This window comes from Oryx dammah, unplaced genomic scaffold, assembly GCF_014754425.2.
Source record: "Oryx dammah isolate SB20612 unplaced genomic scaffold, SCBI_Odam_1.1 HiC_scaffold_15, whole genome shotgun sequence".
Taxonomy (NCBI): Eukaryota; Metazoa; Chordata; class Mammalia; order Artiodactyla; family Bovidae; genus Oryx; species Oryx dammah.
Genome location: NW_024070199.1, coordinates 24,155,310 through 24,175,626, shown reverse-complemented (window position 1 = coordinate 24,175,626; position 20,317 = coordinate 24,155,310). Strand labels below are relative to the sequence as shown.

The 20,317-nt window shown below is 46.9% G+C and overlaps 1 protein-coding gene across 5 annotated transcripts in view; it reads left to right on the top strand.

Annotated features, from left to right (window-relative positions):
* Window positions 1–20,317, top strand: part of NAV2 (neuron navigator 2) — a 423,615-nt gene that overhangs the window by 180,976 nt on the left and 222,322 nt on the right. For 3 of the 5 annotated variants that reach the window (XM_040255676.1, XM_040255671.1, XM_040255674.1), the window contains exons 5-7: window positions 2,079–2,349; window positions 6,926–6,994; window positions 15,877–16,037. In XM_040255676.1, coding sequence (XP_040111610.1) covers window positions 2,079–2,349; window positions 6,926–6,994; window positions 15,877–16,037 — 501 coding nt within the window. The remainder of the gene's footprint in view (window positions 1–2,078; window positions 2,350–6,925; window positions 6,995–15,876; window positions 16,038–20,317) is intronic. The other 2 variants (XM_040255673.1, XM_040255672.1) reach the window with 1 other exon arrangement.

Here is a 20,317-nt window from a genome sequence, read left to right as displayed (position 1 = left end):
AAAACCGTTATTTTTAAGGCATGTAGCTGGAGCTCTATGGGAAGCTCCCACAGGATTATGGAGCTGTGGTTGTCATACAGGAACCAGGACTAGTGAAAGACGTGACTGTTTACTGGTGTGCCTTCACCTCTCTGCTCAGATTTGATCTGCAAAAGCACCTTGGCAGCAGGGCAAGGAGTTAGTATTGTCAGGTGAGGCCCAGAGAGATTCAGTGACTTGTGCAAGCTAGTACGTGGTAGAAGACAGACTGAAATTCAAGCCTTGCTTTTCCAAAAGCCGGGCTCCTGATGGTTTTCTCCCACAGTTAGCACAAGCTAGCTCCCAAAGAGTGAAAGCTGGATTGTAGTAGTCTGTATTGTCACTTTCTTCAAGAGCCTGGAAAGAGGAGCTCTCCAACAGGAAGTAATTCAGCCTGACCTAGTCAGCAAATCATACCCCAGGGCACTGGCAGGCTAACAGGGGATAAGGCTTGCTTCTCAAAGAACCCCATTCATGCCTTCTGCCCTTCAGCTGGTCATTGGAGGAAACTCTGGTTCCTTTATCAGCATCCTCTTGCCAAGCCTGGGGTAACCTGAAGATGTGTGTTACCCACACCGGGGGTGAGGGCTTCCCTTCCTCCAACCCCATTCCCTTCAACTCCCTTCCCAATTCAGAAACATTCAGCCTAAGGGTGGAAGTAGAGAAAAGCAGACACATTACTTTGCCAACAACGGTCCGTATGATTTTTCCAGTGGTCATGTATGGATGTGAGAGTTGGACCATAAAGAAAGTGGAATGCTAAAGAATTGATGCTTTTGAACTGTGGTGTTGGAGAAGACTCTTGAGAGTCCCTTGGACAGCAAGCAGACCAAGCCAGTCCATCCTAAAGGAGATCATTCCTGAATATTCACTGGAAGGACTGATGCTGGAGCTGAAGCTCCAATATTTGGCCACCTGATAAAAGAACTGACTCACTGGAAAAGACCCTGCTGCTGGGAAATATTGATGGCAGAGGGAGAAGGGGACAACAGGACGAGATGGTTGGATGGCACCACCGACGTGATGGACATGAGCAAGCTCTGGGAGTTGGTGATGAACAGAGAAGCCTGGAGTGCTGCAGTCCATGGGGTTGCAAAAAGTTGGACGTGACTGAACTGAAGAGTGGAAGTGAAGCAGAGGGAGCCCCCAGGTGCCCCCTTCTCTGTCCCACATGCTGGGTGGCCATACTGTCTTACCCTCAGGGTCAGTGTAGACCCTGGCCATCAGCATCTGGTGTTAAAAGAACTGTAGAAAAGGAGGGATTGTCCAAGAAGATACACCATTGCATCCATAGCTCCTGCCTGGGAATATTTTATTCCTTCTCTGAAGCTCTTTATGCACACCTTGAGGCAAATACATTTTAAAATCTGAAAAATTCCATCTGGAATGAAAAATTTTCTTAGCCCCTCTCTGCACACATTTTTTTTTTTTTAATGTAGGGGAAAAAAATGTTTTTAATGTGAGTTCTTTGTGGAAGCAAGCCCTATGGCTTATCCCATTACCTACCCCAAACTCAAGTTGTTTATTTGATGTACAGGAGACAGCCATGTATCTGAGGGCAGGATGATTGGGCAAAGTTAGGTGAGGATTTTGGAGTGGGCTGGCAGCTACTTGGCACGCTCCGGGTGGCTTGAAGCATGGAACAGGGATTTGGGGGTGCTGTGTAGACACCAGTGAGTTTCCCCCAGTGAGTTCCCCCCAGTGCCTCCATCCCTCGAGCCCTTCCTCTGCGTCCTGGACAAGCACAGTCTTGCTCGGGACTCTGTCTTTTTCGGTTGTGTCCTTACTGAGAACTTCCTCCTCGCGCTCGCCAGACATCCCAGTTGCAACTTGCCTCAGGTACCCACTCTAATCCCAGTGGGGAGAAATCAGCTAATTTCTCTGTGGTTTAGGCCAGATTTTAATTGACTGTGATACCAATTAAGTATTCAGGAAATCTGTCCTATCCTAGAGGAACTAAAACTCATGTGGGGGCTGAAACTGCCTCCTAAAAGGGTGCGAGACAGGGGCTCCCCAGAAGGGCTTCCTCCTCTAACCAGAATCTCCCCATTGTCTTGCAGAGATCAGGAATGGAAATCTCAAGGCCATCCTAGGCCTCTTCTTCAGCCTCTCCCGGTACAAGCAGCAGCAGCAGCAGCAGCCGCCGCCGCCCCAGAAGCCGCACCTCCCCTCGCCACTGCCACCCGCCGGGTCCCAGGCGGCAGGGGCCCCCTCCCAGTGCCAGGCTGGCCCTCCTCAGCAGCAGGTGCCAGCCACCCCCCAAGCCCCGTGCCAGCCTCACCAACCAGCGCCACATCAGCCGTCAAAAGCACAAGCTGAGATGCAGTCCAGGTGGGCCCTGCTCGTCAACTGATAATTCGGCTTTTCTCAGGGTCTTCTTCACACTGACCCCCTTCTAGCCTGTGCCCCACGTGGTTCGCCTTTGCGCTTCTGCAGATCTGAGAACTACCAGTAGTTTGTGGGGAATCAGCATGACCTTGAAATGGATGTGCCTGGTGGAGATGGGGGTATTAGAGATCAGAGTCACCAGCCGCTCCCGCCTTAAACTCTAGCTTGTTAACACACACATGCTCATAGGCAATAAACAGCCCCTAAAATAGACTTCAAACTTCTTCTGTGTGTCAGCCTACAGGCTGGGTATTCAGTGTTATACGTACAAAGCAGTTTTGCTTAGTGGAGGCAGAAGCTCCCCAGCAGATACCTCTGCTTTGCCGGAAGAGAAATCCCGAGAAACCCAGAAGAAAGATAGCAAGTGGTTTTTAGCAGGACGAGAGGCTGCCCACTTCTCTGAGTGGGCCAGTATCTCCTGATGGGGAGCCGTTCCCAGTCAGTGTGCCTGGGTTTTGTTGACCTTGGAGCCCGAGGAGCAGTGTCTGCTCTGGCCCTCTGCTGTTTGGATCAGGACCGAGTTTTTGTTGGTGTTTCCAGAGGATCTTGCAAGGAATGGTATACCAGCAGAACGACAGAACAGTTACCAGAACAGTTACCGTCTACGCTGTTCACATGCTAATAGCTGCATTCCTAAACACCACCACAAAAAATCACCTCATAAAACATTTAATGAGGGGAAAAAAATAGAGGAGGGGATTAGGAACTAGAAAGTTTTTGAATCATAGTGAAGTTTTGGAGAAAAAAAATTTTTTTAAGCCATAAAACTTTAGCTATCAAACCTAAATGCCACCACTCAAATTGATTGCTTGATTTCATTGAATATGTGCTACAGAGTGATGGCTTTTTCTTTCCAGTCTCCCAGAGCACCAGCATTAATAATCATAGGTTTTCTCACACACCGTCATGCCCTTGGTAGCCATTTGTAGTTGGGCGAAGCGCAAAGTGGTTGAAACAAAGCAGCTGCCCTCGAGATGCTTAATGGTCACAGCTGTCTTTCCCCAGGAGAAGTGCTGCTTCCCAACTGTGATTGTGTTAAAACCAGCAGTGACAGATGTGATGTAAGTCAGAACCCCTAATTAATTATCTAATTATATCCCATTCTCATTGTGAAAATCTGTGGCCCAGCAGGGATGCCTGGACTAGCAACGAGGCCTGGACAGCCAGGCAGCCAGCCTCCACACCTCTGCCCAGAAGGGCCCCCTGGGTGGAAGCCATTCTGTGATCCCTAGTGGGGTCAGGATGACCACATGATCTGGGCATCTTTTCCCACACTGCATGCTGCAGAGTGCTTATTCCCTGGATAGCAACTTGCAGGGAAGGATTCTACGGGGGAAAAATTAGTGCCTTCTCCTTACATCCTACTGGAGGAGGCGGGCAAAAGTGGGAAGAGAAATATCAGAACTGGTAGTACAAGAAGATAATGGGATTCCGAGGGATTGGGTTCATAATTTAAGTTGGGTTGATAGGTTTCTCTGAGGCCCTGACACCAAAGTAGAAATGGGAGTGACAGGGAGCTAGCTATGCAGGTGTGGAATAGATCAGGGAGACGGGAGCAGCTGGTGCAAAGGCCCTGTGGTAGGAGTAAGCTGCGCAGGTTGGAGGAGCCGAGAGAAGGCTATTGTCGCTGGAGCTCCGTGGGCGAAGGGGAGTGTGAAGTGAAAGGCAGCCTTATAAGCAAAGAGAGCTGCCACCCTTGACATGAAAGACGATGAGACTGGTCACCCCTGGAGCTGTGTAGAGCCATAGCCCTGAAGCAAGGTCACAGGGACAGCTATGCAGGCTGAAGAGTCGGTATTTCATTCTAAAGGTAATTAAGCCATTGGGCAGTCTTCAGCAGGAAGGAGACTTAATTTACAGTTGTTATTTTAAAATCACTTTTGTTTCTCTCTAGAGAATAAGACTGTGGAAGGGTCAAGAATAGAAGGAAAGGTCCCAGCTAAGAGGCTTTGTCATCCTCTAGGTCAGCGGTCTCCAACCTTCTTGGCACCAGGGACCAGTTTCGTGGAAGACAATTTTTCCATGGACCAGGGCAGGGTGGTGGTGGTTTCAGGATGATTTAAGCACATTACATTTGTTGTGCACTTTATTTCTATTACTGTTATATCAGCTCCACCTTGGATCATGAGGCATTAGCTCTCAGAGGCTGGAGAATCCCTGCTCTAGGTGACAGTGGCTTAGATCAAGGTGGTAGAGCAAGTATGGAGATGGACCAGTTCAAGTATTTTAGAGGATGAGCCAACAGAAGTACAGGTAGATTGACTGTCTGGCGTGAGGAAGGGAGGAATCACAGACAAGTCCTTGATTTCCGGCTTGAGTGTTTAGGCAAATGTTGGCACTTACTGAGACAAGGAACCTGGGAGGAGCAGGGGAAAGGACAAGTGTACTCTGGGAATCTTCAGAAGAAGGTGTAGAGAGCCTTCTTAAACTGAGCCACGGAACTCTTCTTATAAGGGTGTCTCATTGCATAGGGTTCCAAGGAACACGTGTTGAAAAACACTGGACTTGTGTCATTGAGCTTTGATAGCCTGAGGCATCTGTCACCACAGTAAGCTTTTGTCTTCTCAAAAGAACTAGAAGTCCCAGTGAGGATACCCATCTCCCAGTAAGAAAAAGCATCCTACTGTTAATAAATGCTTTACCTATAGGCAGTGCAATGGTTGAGACTTCGCCCTTCGACTGCAGGGCGCACGGGTTCCATCCCTAGCCAGGGAAAAAGGATCCTGCGTGCCGTGTGGTGTGGTCAAAAAACTGCAAGAGTGAAAAATAGATGCTTTACCTAAAGAGCAGCCACACTCACTTAAGCCAGGTTTTTAATGGCCATTTTTTCCAGAGTGGTTCCTGCCATCATGCCCCCCGATCCTACAATGTGGTGATGAGTCCTCCTTCACCCTTTACTTGGCTCCCTTCACCCTTTATTTGGCCCGTATTGGGTTACTTTAGCAGATGGTTGGTTTTATCCATGACACACTGATGCTTTCTAGTTTTCCTTCCGGAGGATAATCTTGTTCTCAAAGTTTAGAGATGTGATATTCCATACTCACGCACTGGCTGTAAATTTAAAAACAGTAAAGTCACTTCTCTGGCTTAGTTCCATTGTATTCCTATCCCCAAATTCTGATAGCCCAGATCCCAAGGATAATGGTTCAGACCCTTGATCATTAACATCAAATGTTGACACAACCCCCAAATACCAGGTTTGTGTTGATCCTTCTTTAGAGCTCCACTAGGCACAAACGTGCCTAAACACCATGCCTCTCAAGATAGCAAATACAAAAACTTGACAACTTTTCCATAATGTTTGTTAATTAAAAAAAAAAAAAAAGAGTTGTGGAAGCTGAGCAAGGAAAATTGAGATACTGGCATGAAGGAGAAAGCAATTCCTCCATGGTGACTAAATGGAGACTCACTTTTACTTCTTCTTATCAGCTTTTCTCATTAATTTACATGATGGCTGAGAAGTCGACCCACCTTTCACCTCTTGAAGTTCCTCTCTATCTGTGTCTCCTTTACATTGTATCAATATTTGGCTTTTTAGAAAAAAAAATACAAAGAATCGCTTTTAAAAAAATTCATTCTCCTCTGTCTTCCTTCACATCCTAGGTTTTGTGACACCAGCATTTGTATTTCTCACCTCAGATCCTTTTATGCACATGTTATAGGTGCTATGGATGCAAGAAAGATAAATATTTCTCTCTTTCATAAGGCAGTAAATAAGTTGAACCATTTATTAAGTCCATCCATGATTCTTCATATTCATAAGTTTATGGTGCAAAGCCCAGAACGTAGCAAGTTCAGAAGATTTGAAATGGTCATTGCTGATACCATGGAGAGCAAACATTCCCGAGACCAGCCAAACTTGAAAATATCTCCACCCTTATTTGGGCTTCCCGGGTGGCTCAGCTGGTAAAGAATCTGCCTGCCAGTGCAGGAGACACAAGAGATGTGGGTTTGATCCCTGGGTCAGGAAGCTTCCCTGGAGAAGGAAATGGCAACCCACTCCACTATTCTTGCCTGGAAAATCATGGACAGGGGGTTGGTGGGCCACAGTCCATGGGGTCACAAAGAGTCACACATGACTGAACACCCAGGCCACCCTTATTTAGGGTCAGCTTAGTAGGTTATTCAGGACACTCCTTCAGAGAGCACTCCAATAGAATAAGCAAGTGGAGTAGAAACATCTGAATACTTTAGAAAGGTACAAAGTTTACTTGTCAGAGACCCCTGGCTTTAGGGTCTCATTCCGGAAGAAGGCCATGTAGTGACTGATGGCAGAAAAGAGATTTGGAGTTAAGAAAAAGAAAACCACCAAAGTTCTCAGATAATCTTGAACAGCAGTTTCCTTACGTTGGAGTTTTATCAAATTAGACCTAAGAAGAAGGCTGCATGTTGTAGAAGGATCGGGCAGAGGGAAACCCAGGGGCTTTCGCTCTGTCTCGGGACTCCTGTTGATAATGTGTCTAACGCATCTGCTCTCCTCTCACTCATCTTTCCCACTTTTTTCTTTCCTGTCCTACAGTGCATCTTCCAAGGACTCATCACAAAGCAAAATCATCCGCTTCACTCTGGGTCAGAAAAAGATCTCTAGGTTAGACCTTGTTCACGTCCCGCAAAGCATGGTTTCAACCCAGCCCCTCGTCCCCTTTGTCCTGGCTGCTCTTCCTTTTGGTCCTCCGCCCCCTGACATGTTTGCAGTTTGGGAAAAACCAAACATGCTTTGGCTGATGACCAAGTGTTGAGTGTTAGAGTCTTGAGAGTGGCCCTGGGGCTGAAGGGGTGTGTGTGTGTGTGATTGTGGTTATGAGGTTGAGTTCTACTTAACGTTTCTGCATCTCATTGAGTTTTTTTTGTCTTTGGTTGCTTGGACGTCAAAGTCCATTCTGACTTAGAGAGGTGAGTTTTTAGATGGCTTTCTATAGTAATTTTATGATGAGTTTGACTCCCTGCTCTATCCTGGCCCTGATCCCCCCTCACCTGCATCTTGTTTTACGTCTGTTATGCTTTTTGTTTTTGGTGCTGTCGTAAAATGACTAATGTGGAATTGGTTTTCTCCTGGGTGTTAAAGACCTGAAGCATGAATCTAATTGTTTGGAGGAGATGGAGCAACAAGGCAACTATGTCTCATTTTTATTTCTGGATGCTCTTGTGTACATGGATGGATCACCTCCGTTGCCTAAAAATAAAGACGAGGCCTGCTCACTAATTAATTCTCTTGACTCAGCTTGGCGTCTACCACATCCTGTGAGAACCCAGGCCAGGATACAGGAAACGCCAGTTATATCCTTGTACCTACTGTGTGTTAAAAGCTAACATTTATTGAATGTATATTAGGCCCAGTATGAATGCATTATCTTAATCTTCAAGTGAGTCTTCTTGCGGTAGGTCATGTTGTTATCCCCATTTTACAGATGAGGAAACTAAAATTTAGGAAGTTCGGTAAGTTATCAAAGTCACACAGAAAGCAGAAAAACCAGGACCTGAGCCCAGGTAGTCTGACCCCAGAGTTCACTGTAACCACTGCGTCACAGCTCTCCCCTCTACCTCCTCCTCCTCGACTTCTGGTACGTGACTTAGCACAGCATACAACCCTGGGTTGTTGATGCTGGTTTTTAAAATCTTACATTTCAACCATTCCTCCTGGCCTTTTGCCTCATGATGTCCTTGTAGCATCCTGACAGAAATAGAATCTCGTCCTCGTTATTTTCAGCTAGTATTTCTTTTCATTGAATCTGACTTCAAGCTAAAGGGATGCCCAGACTGTGTTTCTCTCCGTATTCATGTAACCCATGGCTACAGAAGGGCTGCGTGCCGCGCCCCCACTCTCTTAGGCTCTGGCTGAGTGCCTTTTCTAATAGTTAACTTTTCTATAAAGCTTACAACTGGGGAGGCTCAACTCAGGATCCACCTGGCTGTGGGGAGAAGCCACAGGGCCCTGCCACAGGGCAGCTGCTTTTCTGTAGAACAAGTCAGCCTGTTAGCCAGACTTGGTACTGGGGGACCTGCCGTCATCACTGCCTTCTAGCCATGTGTTGGAGAAGGCGATGGCAGCCCACTCCGGTACTCTTGCCTGGAGAATCCCAGGGACGGAGGAGCCTGGAGGGCTACAGTCCATGGGGTCATGAAGAGGCGGACACGACTGAGGCGACTCAGCAGCAGCAGCCGTGTGTCTTAATCTGCTCATGCTGTTATGGCGCATCACTGTAGACTGGGTGATTCAACACAGGTTTATTGCTCACAGCTCTGGAGGCTGGGGAATCCAGCATCAGGGTGCCAACACCATCGGGTTGGTGAGAGCCCACGTCCTGCTTTCCAGAGGGTTGTGTTCTTCCCGTGTCCTCACATGGCAGAGAGCAGAGAGAAGCAAGCTCTCCTGTCTCTTCTGAGGCAGCTCCTCCTCTGTCTTGCTGATTGCCGAACCTAGGGTCAGCAAGGCGTGAGTGGGGAAGCTGAAAGAAAATGAGAGGAGCCATAGGAACTGCAGACAGGTTTTATTCTGCTGTGGCCGTTGCAGCAGACGCACGGGCTATTTCAGGTGGTGTTTATATAGGTATACGTGAACAAAGGTGGTGCGTGGCCAAGTTAGTATGTTGTAATACTTGTGCGCATTGCTATAAATGATCTTAGCTGTTTCATAACCAGGCTGAGTCATTGTTCATAGGATGTGGGGCAGGAGAGCCTGACTATTGCCATCTGGGCTAACTGCTATTCCCCTGTAAGCTTCATGACCTCATGACCTCCCCAAGAGCCCTCTGCAGGTCTGTCACACTGGCATGACAAGGTATGCATTTGGGGAGAAGGGAATACAGACATGCAGTCCTTAGCACTGTGCTACAGAGTGACTGCTTTCCCTAACAGCACGAGGCCTGAGTCAGATAGATGCCCACTGCCCCCCCCCCCCCGACACACACACAGTGAGCTGGGATCCCATTTCGTGTGTGTGTATCATGCAAAGACCATACGGCAGGAAAGGAAGGGGGTGGGGAGCGTGGAGGAAACCTGAACTCTAGTGTTTGTTCCCACGATGTGCTTAGTTCTGAGAGAGAGAGAGAAGACAGCAGCTAGTTGGGAAATAATCTAATTGAAAGCACATGCATATCCCCTGAACGATGTCTTATCAGTCTCAGATGATGGAAGGAGGTGGAGCTGCAGGGAGGGGTGGGAAGAGAGGAAGAACTGAATGATGGGCTGCCCTGCCCTGCCCTGGAGGCGTGCTGGACGCAGGCCTTCCCAACTGACCCAAAGCCAAGATCTGGCTTCCTATCAGAGTCCTGGTGCTCACGCTCAGTCCTGTCCGACTCTGCCACCCTATGGACTGCAGCCCGCCAGGCTCCTCTGTCCATGGGATTCCTCAGGCAAGAATACTGGAGTGGATTGCCATTTCCTCCTCCAGGGGATCTTCCTAACCCAGGAATCAAACCCTCCTGCACCTCCTGTATTGCAGGCAGTTCTTTACCTCTGAGCCACCAGGCAAGCCCAGTCCCTCACCTGGATTTCCTTTTGGATGCATTTTGTTTCTGATGAGCCTGATAAAGGGCTTGTTGTTGCTGTTCAGTCACTCTGTTGTGTCTGACACTTTGTGACCCCATGGACTGCAGCACACCAGGCTTCCCTGTCTTTCACTAGCTCCTGGAGTTTGCTCAAACTCAGGTCCATTGAGTGGGTGATACATAATGATCATCTGAATTAAATTCACCCATTCCAGCCCATTTTAGTTCATTGATTCCTCCTAAAATGTTGATGTTCACTCTTGTCATCTCTTGCTTGACCAAAGGCATCTTCTTTTATTATTTGCCTGACACTCCTTTTTGCCTTCTCCTCACCCCCACTTTCCCACCACTAGCCTTGAGCACAATCTTAATAGAGATTTTAGCTGATCAGGCACCGGGGGGTTTCAGTGAAGTTTGGTTGCCAAAAGAAACAGCCCTGCCTACCCCTCTGGCTGAGTTGGACACCTCTTCCAGAGCTCTGGAAATAAGTCTCTTTTCAGGTGCAAATACTGATGAAGTCTCTGGAAATAAGTTTCTTTGCGGGTGCAAATACCTGCCTGAGCCAGACACCTAGACAGGCACCAGGGGTGTTGAGCAGGGAGGGAAGCCTCACCTTGAGTCTACAGGGAAGGAACTGATGGAGGGAACTGGTACAGGGATGAAGAATTTCCATGAATTTCCACCTCTGATCACTGTGTTGTGTTGATAAGAGATCTTGGTATCCCTGGTGAGCCTCAGGTATTTAGGCTTATTCTACCTGTGGGAGGCATTGAAGCCTGGTAACTAAGAGTGCAGCTTTGCAGTCAAACCTAGCAAACTCTGCGTTCACCGCTTACTATGTTACCTGGGCTAATTAGTTAATTTCCATCCTTGGTAAAAAGTAGTCTTGCCTCACTCACAGTGCTGTGTGGATTAAATAAAGCTGTTGCCAGCCCTTTGCTGCCTGGCATGTAATCAGTGCACCGTAACTAGCTGATAGGCTACTGTCGGTGGTTTCAGCTGATCTGGTCCCGCTCTGGGGTGTCCCACAGAGTTGATCTCTACACGACCATCTGGTGGAGAGGAATCAGCGTGGCTAATAGTTCAGTCCTATCCACCCAGCTGCTGAAAAGCAGATGCTGTGCAGTTGAGAGACTTGGCATTTAATCATCTTGTCTAGCAAAAAGCATCTCCGATGATGACCTCTGCCCTCCGAGGTCTTTAGCACGTGCACACAAGCCGCCATCTTTCTGGGTGGGGGGTGGGGCATCTTCTGCTCCTGGCCTTTGGAGTGGTTTGTGGGAGAACCACTTTCTTCTTCTCATTAGCTAGTACAGCAAGTAGAGCCAGAACGCACACGCAGGTTATGTGCAGGAATGACAGTCTTACCGCCCTGCCCACTTGGCTGTGCACATACGTGTTGGAGACATTGACCGCGGGCTCCCAGAGCAGCAGGGTTTTCCTTCTGCTTCTTCGTTATGCCTCTTCCCTTAAACATCATTTTTCAAAAAGCAGCGTGCGTGTTTCAGAGAACCCATCCATGTCCTCTCATTTTGTAACTGTTGTCTGGACCCGGAATGGTCACAGGAAGTAGAGTCCCTCTTGCAAAGGAGCTGTTGGAACCTTCCGGCACTCTGGATGAGGCAGGGTGTGCATGATTTGAGGTTGACTTGCTGCACTCTCTCTGCTTGTTCTGATGAGTCAGGCACTGTGGGGCAGCATCTGTTCTGGTACCTGCCTCTGTTCCCCATGAGCAAGACCCAGCTCTGCTTTGGAAGGATGCTAAATGGACAAACAGCTGCTGCTCCCAGGCCGGGAGAGAAGTGATCCTGATGCGCAAGGATGTTAACAAGAATCAGCTTCAAAAGGTTGGCTGGGACCTGTTTATCACTGGACACTGGAAGCTACTCTGCTTTTCAGCTCTAGCTCTGCTCTCAGCCTCCAGGATGACTGTCGCCTTGCTGGAGGACTGGACCGAGTCCAGGGTTCATAGTGTGACGCTGAGGCTGGCCCCACCTGCTTTTCCAGCCTTGTTTCCTCCTGCGCTGCCCTCCAAACCCCAGCACACACCACCCCTTTCTTTCCTTTGTGCTTTTCTGTAAGCTTCCCTCTGCATAAGCCCTCTGCCCCTTATCTTCTTGCCCCCTACTCACATTCCAGACACCGATTCTTTCTCTGGGTCACTTTTATTTGAAACCTTCCCTGACCATCCACCAACTTCCAAGGTCATTATTTTCCTTCCCAGAATTACTTCTTTTATCTACTTGGTCACTACTTCTTTCATATTCTTTTATCAACACATATGTAATTTAGCTAGAGTCCATCAGCCCTTAAGATCTAAATAAGACTGAGTTAGAACCCTGTGATGGTCTTTTGGGGCTGCCATAATAAAGCACCACAGATTGGGTGACTTATAAGCAGCAAGAAATTTATTGCTGACAGTTCTGGAGACTGGAAGACCAGGGTCAAGGTGCCAGCCTGGTTGGATTCTGGTAAAGGCCCTCTTCAAGGCTGTGGGCTGCCGACTTCTTGCTATGTCCTCGCATGGTGGAAGAGGCGAGCTAGCACTCTGGGTTCTCATTTGTAAGGGCATTAATCTCATTCATGAGGCTCTGCCTAATGACCTCATCAACTCCCTAATACCATCACATTGGGTATTAACGATTTCAACACATGAATCGGGGTAAGGAAGGACTCAGGAACACAGACATAGCGTATCCCTTCTTCAGTCTGTGAAGTCCAGTGCCCTCACGCAGATGGCTCAGGTATCTTCAGTTCTCATGGGCGCCTTTGGCTTTGAAATCCTGCGCTTTCAATTCAGTCGGAATGAATTCAGTTTGTGGATTGACTCATCCATCCCAAGGGATGTTCCGGTTCCCTCCTGGGTAGATCCAAATGAAGCTCTTTTCCTTACTTCCCACCTGCTACACATTCACCCATGGCCTTTGTTTGTGGGGCAGACTCTGCTGAAAGTTTCAGAGGAATGGAGGGCTGGCTTTGGAGCAAGCAGCTGTCTCACCCCGTTCACAACAGAACCCAAGTTTTAAAGCACAGTGTTCACAGGGATTCCTTCTGACACTCGGAAGAAGTTACTTGGTCTCCACCCAGTTTTCCCATTTGATCAAGTTAAGGGTGTTGTTCTTACTGGGGTGTGATGGTGGTGAGGTAGAGAGTGATGTGAGTTGGCTTGAGCTTTATGGTGGCTTTTGATGGTTCAGTATGTGCTACCCATCTTTATTTGCCATGTCAGCTGCCCTCAAGGCCTTCCAGACCTCCTCTTCCAGGTCTCAGAAAACTTGGCACAACCTGCAGCCATTAAAGGGTGTGTCGATCTGTGTAGCACCTCTAGGTTCTGACTCAAGGAAGAGATGATGGTGACCGCACCTGGGAAACCAGAGCTGTCTCAGTTAATCCAGGACTGAGGATGTCTCAGTCTGGGGAGTGGAGCTCACAGATGGCTCACAGGTACCCCAGGTGTAAGGTCTTTGTCACAAATACTTGGATGAAGGAGTTGTTCTTCTCCATTGTTCCTTAGGGAAATGATGAAGCCTGTCATGCCTCTTTGGAAATGTTGATCTCCAACTCTTGTGTGCTGATTTTAGTCCAGCTCTCTTCTGCTTCTTTAACTTAGATCTATTTCCTTCTTTATTTGTGCGATTCTTTTTTAATACCATAACATGTTTTCTTTATGACTGTGTCCAGTTCTTTTAGGAATCTACGCTCAGCAGAGAGGAGGAGGAGGGGAACCAACCTGCAATGAGTACTTAAACAGCAGGCTGGACATTAAGTCCCATTTCAAGTTTACAGTTATCCCATGGGGCACTTTACTATTATTCCAAAGTGACAAACACAGAATATGAGTCTCAGATTATAACAGTGGCCCAATATTATGTCTGTATTTGAAAGGAAAAAGCTCATTTTATCCACTATATCACACTGCTTCACAGAGGACCAGGTTGCCCACCTCATTCAAAGATGTGGCCATCCCATCCATTACTGATTTCTTGCCTCCATAAAGGCCCTGTGCTGCCCTGAAAAATCTGTGGTCCAGTCCCAGGTTAGAGCAGGGAGGCCTCTCTGGCAACTCTGAAAGGAATACATCTTTTCCCTCCTCGATGCTTTTTGCTTCCCTGTTCTTTACCAGTTCCACACTGGAGTAGAATGCTGTGTCCTGTGTTAGCCTGCACTACTTAAAACTGTTGCTATGACATCATCTTGGAACAAGTCCATCATCCTTTTCCAGGCCTATCTGTGGGCATAAAAACTCCTGCAGAGTCCAGCCTGGAGGAGCCCCACGTCAGCACCTGCAGCGGCTCCACCTCTGGCTGTGAGTCCTCAGATAACACTGTCCATCTTGGAGGCTTTACAGGATGTTGTTTGCGCTGGAATCAGAACCTCGAGATACCAAGATCCCTTTGCTGGGCCTCTTCTGATTGGTTAAGCTGGCCACTTCTGGTCCCCAAACACAGGGCCTGACATTGCTGGTTCTGCATCCTCTCTGTGCCTGTCCTCATGGGGTGACTATCTTCTCCAAATAAGATGGGGTAACTTAACAGAGGGTAAATCCCCCTAGTGTAGTGAGAAGTGAGGCCTTCCCTCTGCCACTTTTTTTGGGAAAACTCACCCCCTTCCTTCTCTCCTAGCTCCCAGTTAAGGAACTGGGCCAGCTTTTTCTTGACTGTATGAATTTTACAGTCCTCTCACACCAGCTCATGTTCTCTGCTTACTGTATAGCCATCTTTCTTGCTTAGCCAACAAGAACAAATTTTAAAGTGTTTGCCTGCTTCTATCTAAAATGCTTCCAGACTGCAGACTTCTTTGGTGCTTACTTACAGATTTGTGTGGAAAGAGAAGGCTGAAAGCTTTATGAGTTGAAAATTCAGACTTATCACTAGATCTAATGCTCGTCGGCTGAGGTTCCAGTGGCTTTTAAACACTGTTAAGTGGGTTTTAGCTGAAAGATATTACTAAATATTTCATCATTTATTCATCTTTCAACTTTAATGATTGGAAACAGTCTGCCTAGTAGTCCCTAAACAAAAATTCTGATCTGGGGACTCTTAGCCTTAACTCTCTGGGGAATGGGCCGTAATATCTTTAGACACATTACTAAAGATTAGTCTACTGATTTTATTTCTCAAACCATCCCAAAAATGAAGTGTTTTATTTAAAGGGAAAGTGTGTGCCTTTAGGCTAACAGACTCCTGCTCATTTTACAGAAGGAATATATGATTTTATCTATCTACTTAAGAGAAGCTGGGCTTCAATCTCAGAGTAACGTCTATGGAGACAGGTTGTCAGGTGTTGAAGGAAAATGTATGTCTGAACAGATGTTTCCATCCAGGCCATAAGTTTTCATTGCAGACGTGTTAGGTTCTCAGGTAGCAGTTCCCTTTATATCCATCATAAGTTAAGTCTTTTTCTAGATACTTACATCCCTAGATTATGGAAAAAAAAACCATTTCAATACCTTTCAGAAGAGATGCACACAAAATGTAAACACTTTAGTTCTTAACAGGGCTTTACGTTCCACTCTTGATAGAATTTGAGATGACATGGTTTGGTCCTATTGAAAATTAAAATTACTCATCCAGGAGAAAAAGGAAGATGAGCTTTGCTTTATTATTATTGTTGGTCATCCTGTGTGGCTTGTGGCATCTTAGTTCCCTGACTAGGGATTGAACGTGGGGCATGGCATTGCAAGCCCAGAATCCTAACCACTGGGCCACCAGGGAACTCCTGAGCTTTGTATTTCTAATCAGCAAACATAGTCGTATATTTCTCTTTCTGTGCTCGAAGGAGAACAGCTCGTACTTTGCCTTTGGACTGAGGTCGTTATGGCCTGGGTGTCTGTGGCGGTCCCACTGAGTCCCTGGACTCACAACACCGCAGATCCGACGTCTCAAATGGTTTTTTTACCTCTTGCATGGCTGCAGTTCCTTCTTCCGAGATGCCACTGTTTTCCTGAGACTGAAGCGATTACTCTGTTGCTTTTGCATTTTAGACTTCCAGGTCCTACCGCGAGGGTATCCGCTGCAGGCAGCGAGGCCAAGACACGCGGAGGGTCAGCCACTGCTAACAACCGACGGAGCCAGAGCTTTAACAACTATGACAAGTCTAAACCGGTCACTTCCCCACCCCCGCCATCAAGCAGCCACGAGAAAGGTAAGCCACTTTCTTGGGGGTCCTTTCTGACATCTTCCTTTATAGCAGACCCAGTTCCTTGTGGTAAGTGTGGGACTGCAAATACAGTGAGGGGAACTGCTCAGAAGAACATGCTCGTTTGGCAGGACCTTTGTTAGCAGAGGTATTAATAAGGTGAGGAAAATATTACATTTTCGTAGTTTCCAGCAGGAATAGCTATGTTTGTCTGGGTAGGGTCCAGGAGACACATAAAAGCAATATAAGAGTTTGCAGTTTGAAAATAAATTTTCATAGAACATGCTGTATAGAGTAGACGATTCTCTAGAAATGAAGCTTTGTGAGCTGATAGGTTTTTACCCATCAGAAGTGATGTGAGGGCAGTTAGAAACAAGAGGATTCTCACCCTTTGAAAAAGTCAGAAATGTAGGTTGGCTAAATGAATGTCTTGGCTACATATAAGGAGTAGGCAGCATTCCTCCTGGCATTCTGATAATATAACTCTTACCAAAAAAGGATATGATTTTTTTTTTTTTTTTTGACCGTGCATAGTACTGAAGTTTTAGGTTATGGGGAAAAGGTAAATAGCTCCATGGGGACTCTTGCATAGAAGTTAATAAGACAGACCTTAGCTTGCTGCAGTCTGTGTCTCATGAGACATTGGAGAAATGGGGAAATTGAGACAGCTTTGAAGATTCTTCAGTAACAAGCAGCTGCTGTTGCTGCTAAGTTGCTTCAGTCATGTCCGACTCTATGTGACCCCATAGAGAGCAGCCCACCAGGCTCCCCTGTCCCTGGGATTCTCCAGGCAAGAACACTGGAGTGGATTGCCATTTCCTTCTCAATTGCATGAAAGTGAAAAGTGAAAGTGAGGTCGCTTAGTCGTGTCCGACTCTAGCGATCCCGTTGACTGCAGCTCACCAGGCTTCTCCGTCCACAGGAGTTTCCAGGCAAGAGTATTGGAGTGGGGTGTCATTGCCTTCTCCAGTAACAGGTAGAGCCCTCCTTTATTCCTCCTAAAGTGTTCTGGACTTCTTGGGGGGGGCCTTCCCAGGCCCCTTGGAAACACTTCTGCCTGGTAGTGTGGAATCATTCCAGGGCTTGTCCTGAGTGCCCCCTCTTCCCCTGGGACCCGGGAGAGCTGCCTCCTGATCCCTAAAGTATTTCTGGAGACTGGCAGCCCTTTCACCGTGAATGAGATCAGAAACCCTGCACTCACCCCTCCAGCCCACGATAACCTGGTCCAGTAGACCCTACACCCACCTCCACCTGGAACACTGGAGGAAACATGAAGGAAATCTACGTAGGGCTGAGGTATATATGGCTGAAGGTTTCCCCAACAAGGCAAGAGGAACTCTGCACCGGGCCCTAAAGCTATAGTCAGAAGGTCTCAACCACTGACGACTCTGATCCAGCCTTCCACTTTTGCCTCAGGGAAACCATTTCTTTTTTCCTTTTCCACCTCCCTTCCCCCCCCTCCTCCTTTCCTTTTCTTTACCATACCCAAGTATATTCTTGTTAAAAGTGTGTTTAAATTACAAAAACAATATATGCTTGTAAAATGGTACACGTTTATATCAAATAAAAGTTCTCCCCCATATGTTCCCTGAAGGACACCAGTATAAACTATTCTGTGCATAACCTTCCAGATACATTTATATACATAGATAAGCTAGAAGAGAACTGATTTTGTTGAGCTCCTATTATGTGCCTCATTGAATCCCCCGAAGTTGTATTGTTATCCTCCCTTACAAAGGATGGAACTAAGGGAAAGAGAGGTTAAGTACTTGCTGAGGTCACAGCAGAGAGTGAGAGGTGGAGATGGAACTGAACTCAGGTACTTTGGTTCCAGAATCACGGTTTATACAGTGCTTTTCCTGAAAGTAGAAAGGAAATGCTCTAAGCTTTCTTTGCTCACTGGGAGTTGGTTAGAGGCGTGCAGGTTGAAGGAGGTGGGGAGAAAGGAGATGATGTTGGGAAAGGTTGTGTGGGGCCTTCTGCTAGACCGGCCTGCCCTTGTTCCATAATCCTTTGGGGAGAAGAGACATGAAAAAAGTTTCAAGGATGGATGTGAGGCCAGTGTCCAAAAAGTTGAGAAAATAAGGAAAAGGTTTGCCGTGAAGGGAACACACGTGGGAGGGTGCAGGGTTGGTGGCCGGACCTGTGTCCCAGGGCCCGCACGACGGAGGGTCACTCAGGCAGCCCAGCGGGGGCTGCCCTCTGACACTGGGGCAGCCGCCAGTCTGCCTCTGTCCCGGGCGGGGGTTGCTGTGTGCGCCCCAAGTGAGCAAACAGCCGGGAGGCCTTCTGCGGGACAGGGCTGTGGGTCCTGGGGAAGGGCTCCAGCGTCGAAGTAAGGAAAGCCATATTCAGTTGTGGAGTGCATAATATTTGCCAGGGACTTTGGTTTTCGCAATGTTACTTGATCTTCACAAACATTCCATGAGGTACATATTAACTCCGTTTTACAGATAAAATGAGGCTAAATGAGATTAGTAACTTTTCCTGACTGGTAGTTGAGGGCTGCAGTTCATGTCCGCATCTAGGTCCTAGAATTGAACCCCAGCTCTGTCCTGTCCCCTGGGATGGCTGTGAGGAGTGTCAAGTGAGGGAATACGCCTGAGAATGTTTTGGAAGCTGTAACATGCTCACAATCCTGTAAGGATTTGCAGTGATAAAAATTACTGCTGGAGGGTCAGATGCACGCGAGGTACATTTTTAACTCTCTCCTGCCCTGAGGAGCTGAGGGAGAGCAAGGTTGGGACAGACCTGGGTACTTTTTATTACTTTTCCACTGTCCTGAGGTAAAGGGTTATGGAATTTTACCTTCAGACACTGTCATTATTTCCTCCTCCTTTCCTCATGGCCCCTGTGTTCTCCCTTGAATCTGACCTTGCAGACTGATGTTGGTGGCTTGTGTGCAAAATATAGTTTGTGGTCAGGGAACAGAAGTAACTCAGCCACCTGGTCATGTGTAAGACCCAACAGGTACTTATGTGCATTGGATATCATTCTTCACTTGGAGAAAGCTTCATGAGCAGATAAATTGCCATTCAGTGTGGTTGGAGCTCTAGTTGAGGTGTGGACTGCTTTCCAATGAGGTCAAGTCCGGGATAGAATCTCATTACCTGTCCTTCCTTGAAGCTTTCTTGTGGGTCAGTCAGACCTGGATGGCACTTTGCTCTGGCTTCTCACTCTCAGATGAACCAACTCATCTGCTTTTCTCTGTGACCCGCGGACCTAGGATTTCCAGTCCTAGAGTTTGCTCTTATCATATCAGCAAGTTCATTATTCTGGCAATAAATGGCAAAAATATTTCAACATTTAGTCCCAATTTTAAAAAAAGGGTTAAGAGGAATAACAGGAAATTGTAGTGAGCAACTTTTCAAAACCCCCAGTGCACTTTATACTTTGTGCTAAAGCATTCCTCTTAAAATCTTGCCCCAAAATACAAACTCCCCTTTTGTCATCATCACTGAATTGAGTTCTGATTATACTGAGCAATCAACTGAGATGTAAAGTAGAAGAAAATAACAAGTAGTACCTCCTTCTGAGTTAGGAAAAAAACGTCAGGACTCACACAGTTCATTATTCTTTGTCCCTTAGGGTGGCCAAGGACATAGGTGACACACAAAACCCAGAAATGGCCTGTGTAGCAACACATCCTATTAGTTTTCCTAGAGATTTAGGTTTCAGATTTTATAGGTTTGGAAGAAAGTTTGCAGAGCCTTAGGCTTTAGAAAACCTGCTAGTTGTCCTTTGCATCATTATCACTCTCATCGTTTGGGCCCACCTTTGGATCTGCACTCCTGCCAGCCTTGCCTGGCCTGAATGTGTCAGGGGGACCCTGCAGAATGTGTCTGCAGCATCAGCTGTGAAACGTCTGTCAAGGGGTGGCCGGGACTTAGGGTGGCCCTTCACTTTCTCTTTTGGCTCTTAGCGACTTGAAGGCTCCAGGCCAGAATTACAGATTTTCAGGGAAGATGAAATAGCTGGTTTTTTTTTTTTCACCCCCTCAACATTTGTGGCATGATCTCTTTTCTCTTCCTTCCATTCCCTCACTTACATCCTCTGAATGGGTAATACTGCCAGAAATTTAATACATCTCTAAAATATTTAGTCCATCATATAAATTTGGAATGCTTAGTATTCTTAGACCGAATTCTATGCATAAGGAGAATGGTCTTTTCTGAATATTAATGTCTTCTTCATTTTATAGAAAGAATATATTTATTTTCAATACAAAAATAATTATATTAAAATATTCAGGCAATACAAATTTATTAAAGGAAAAAAAAAAGCCT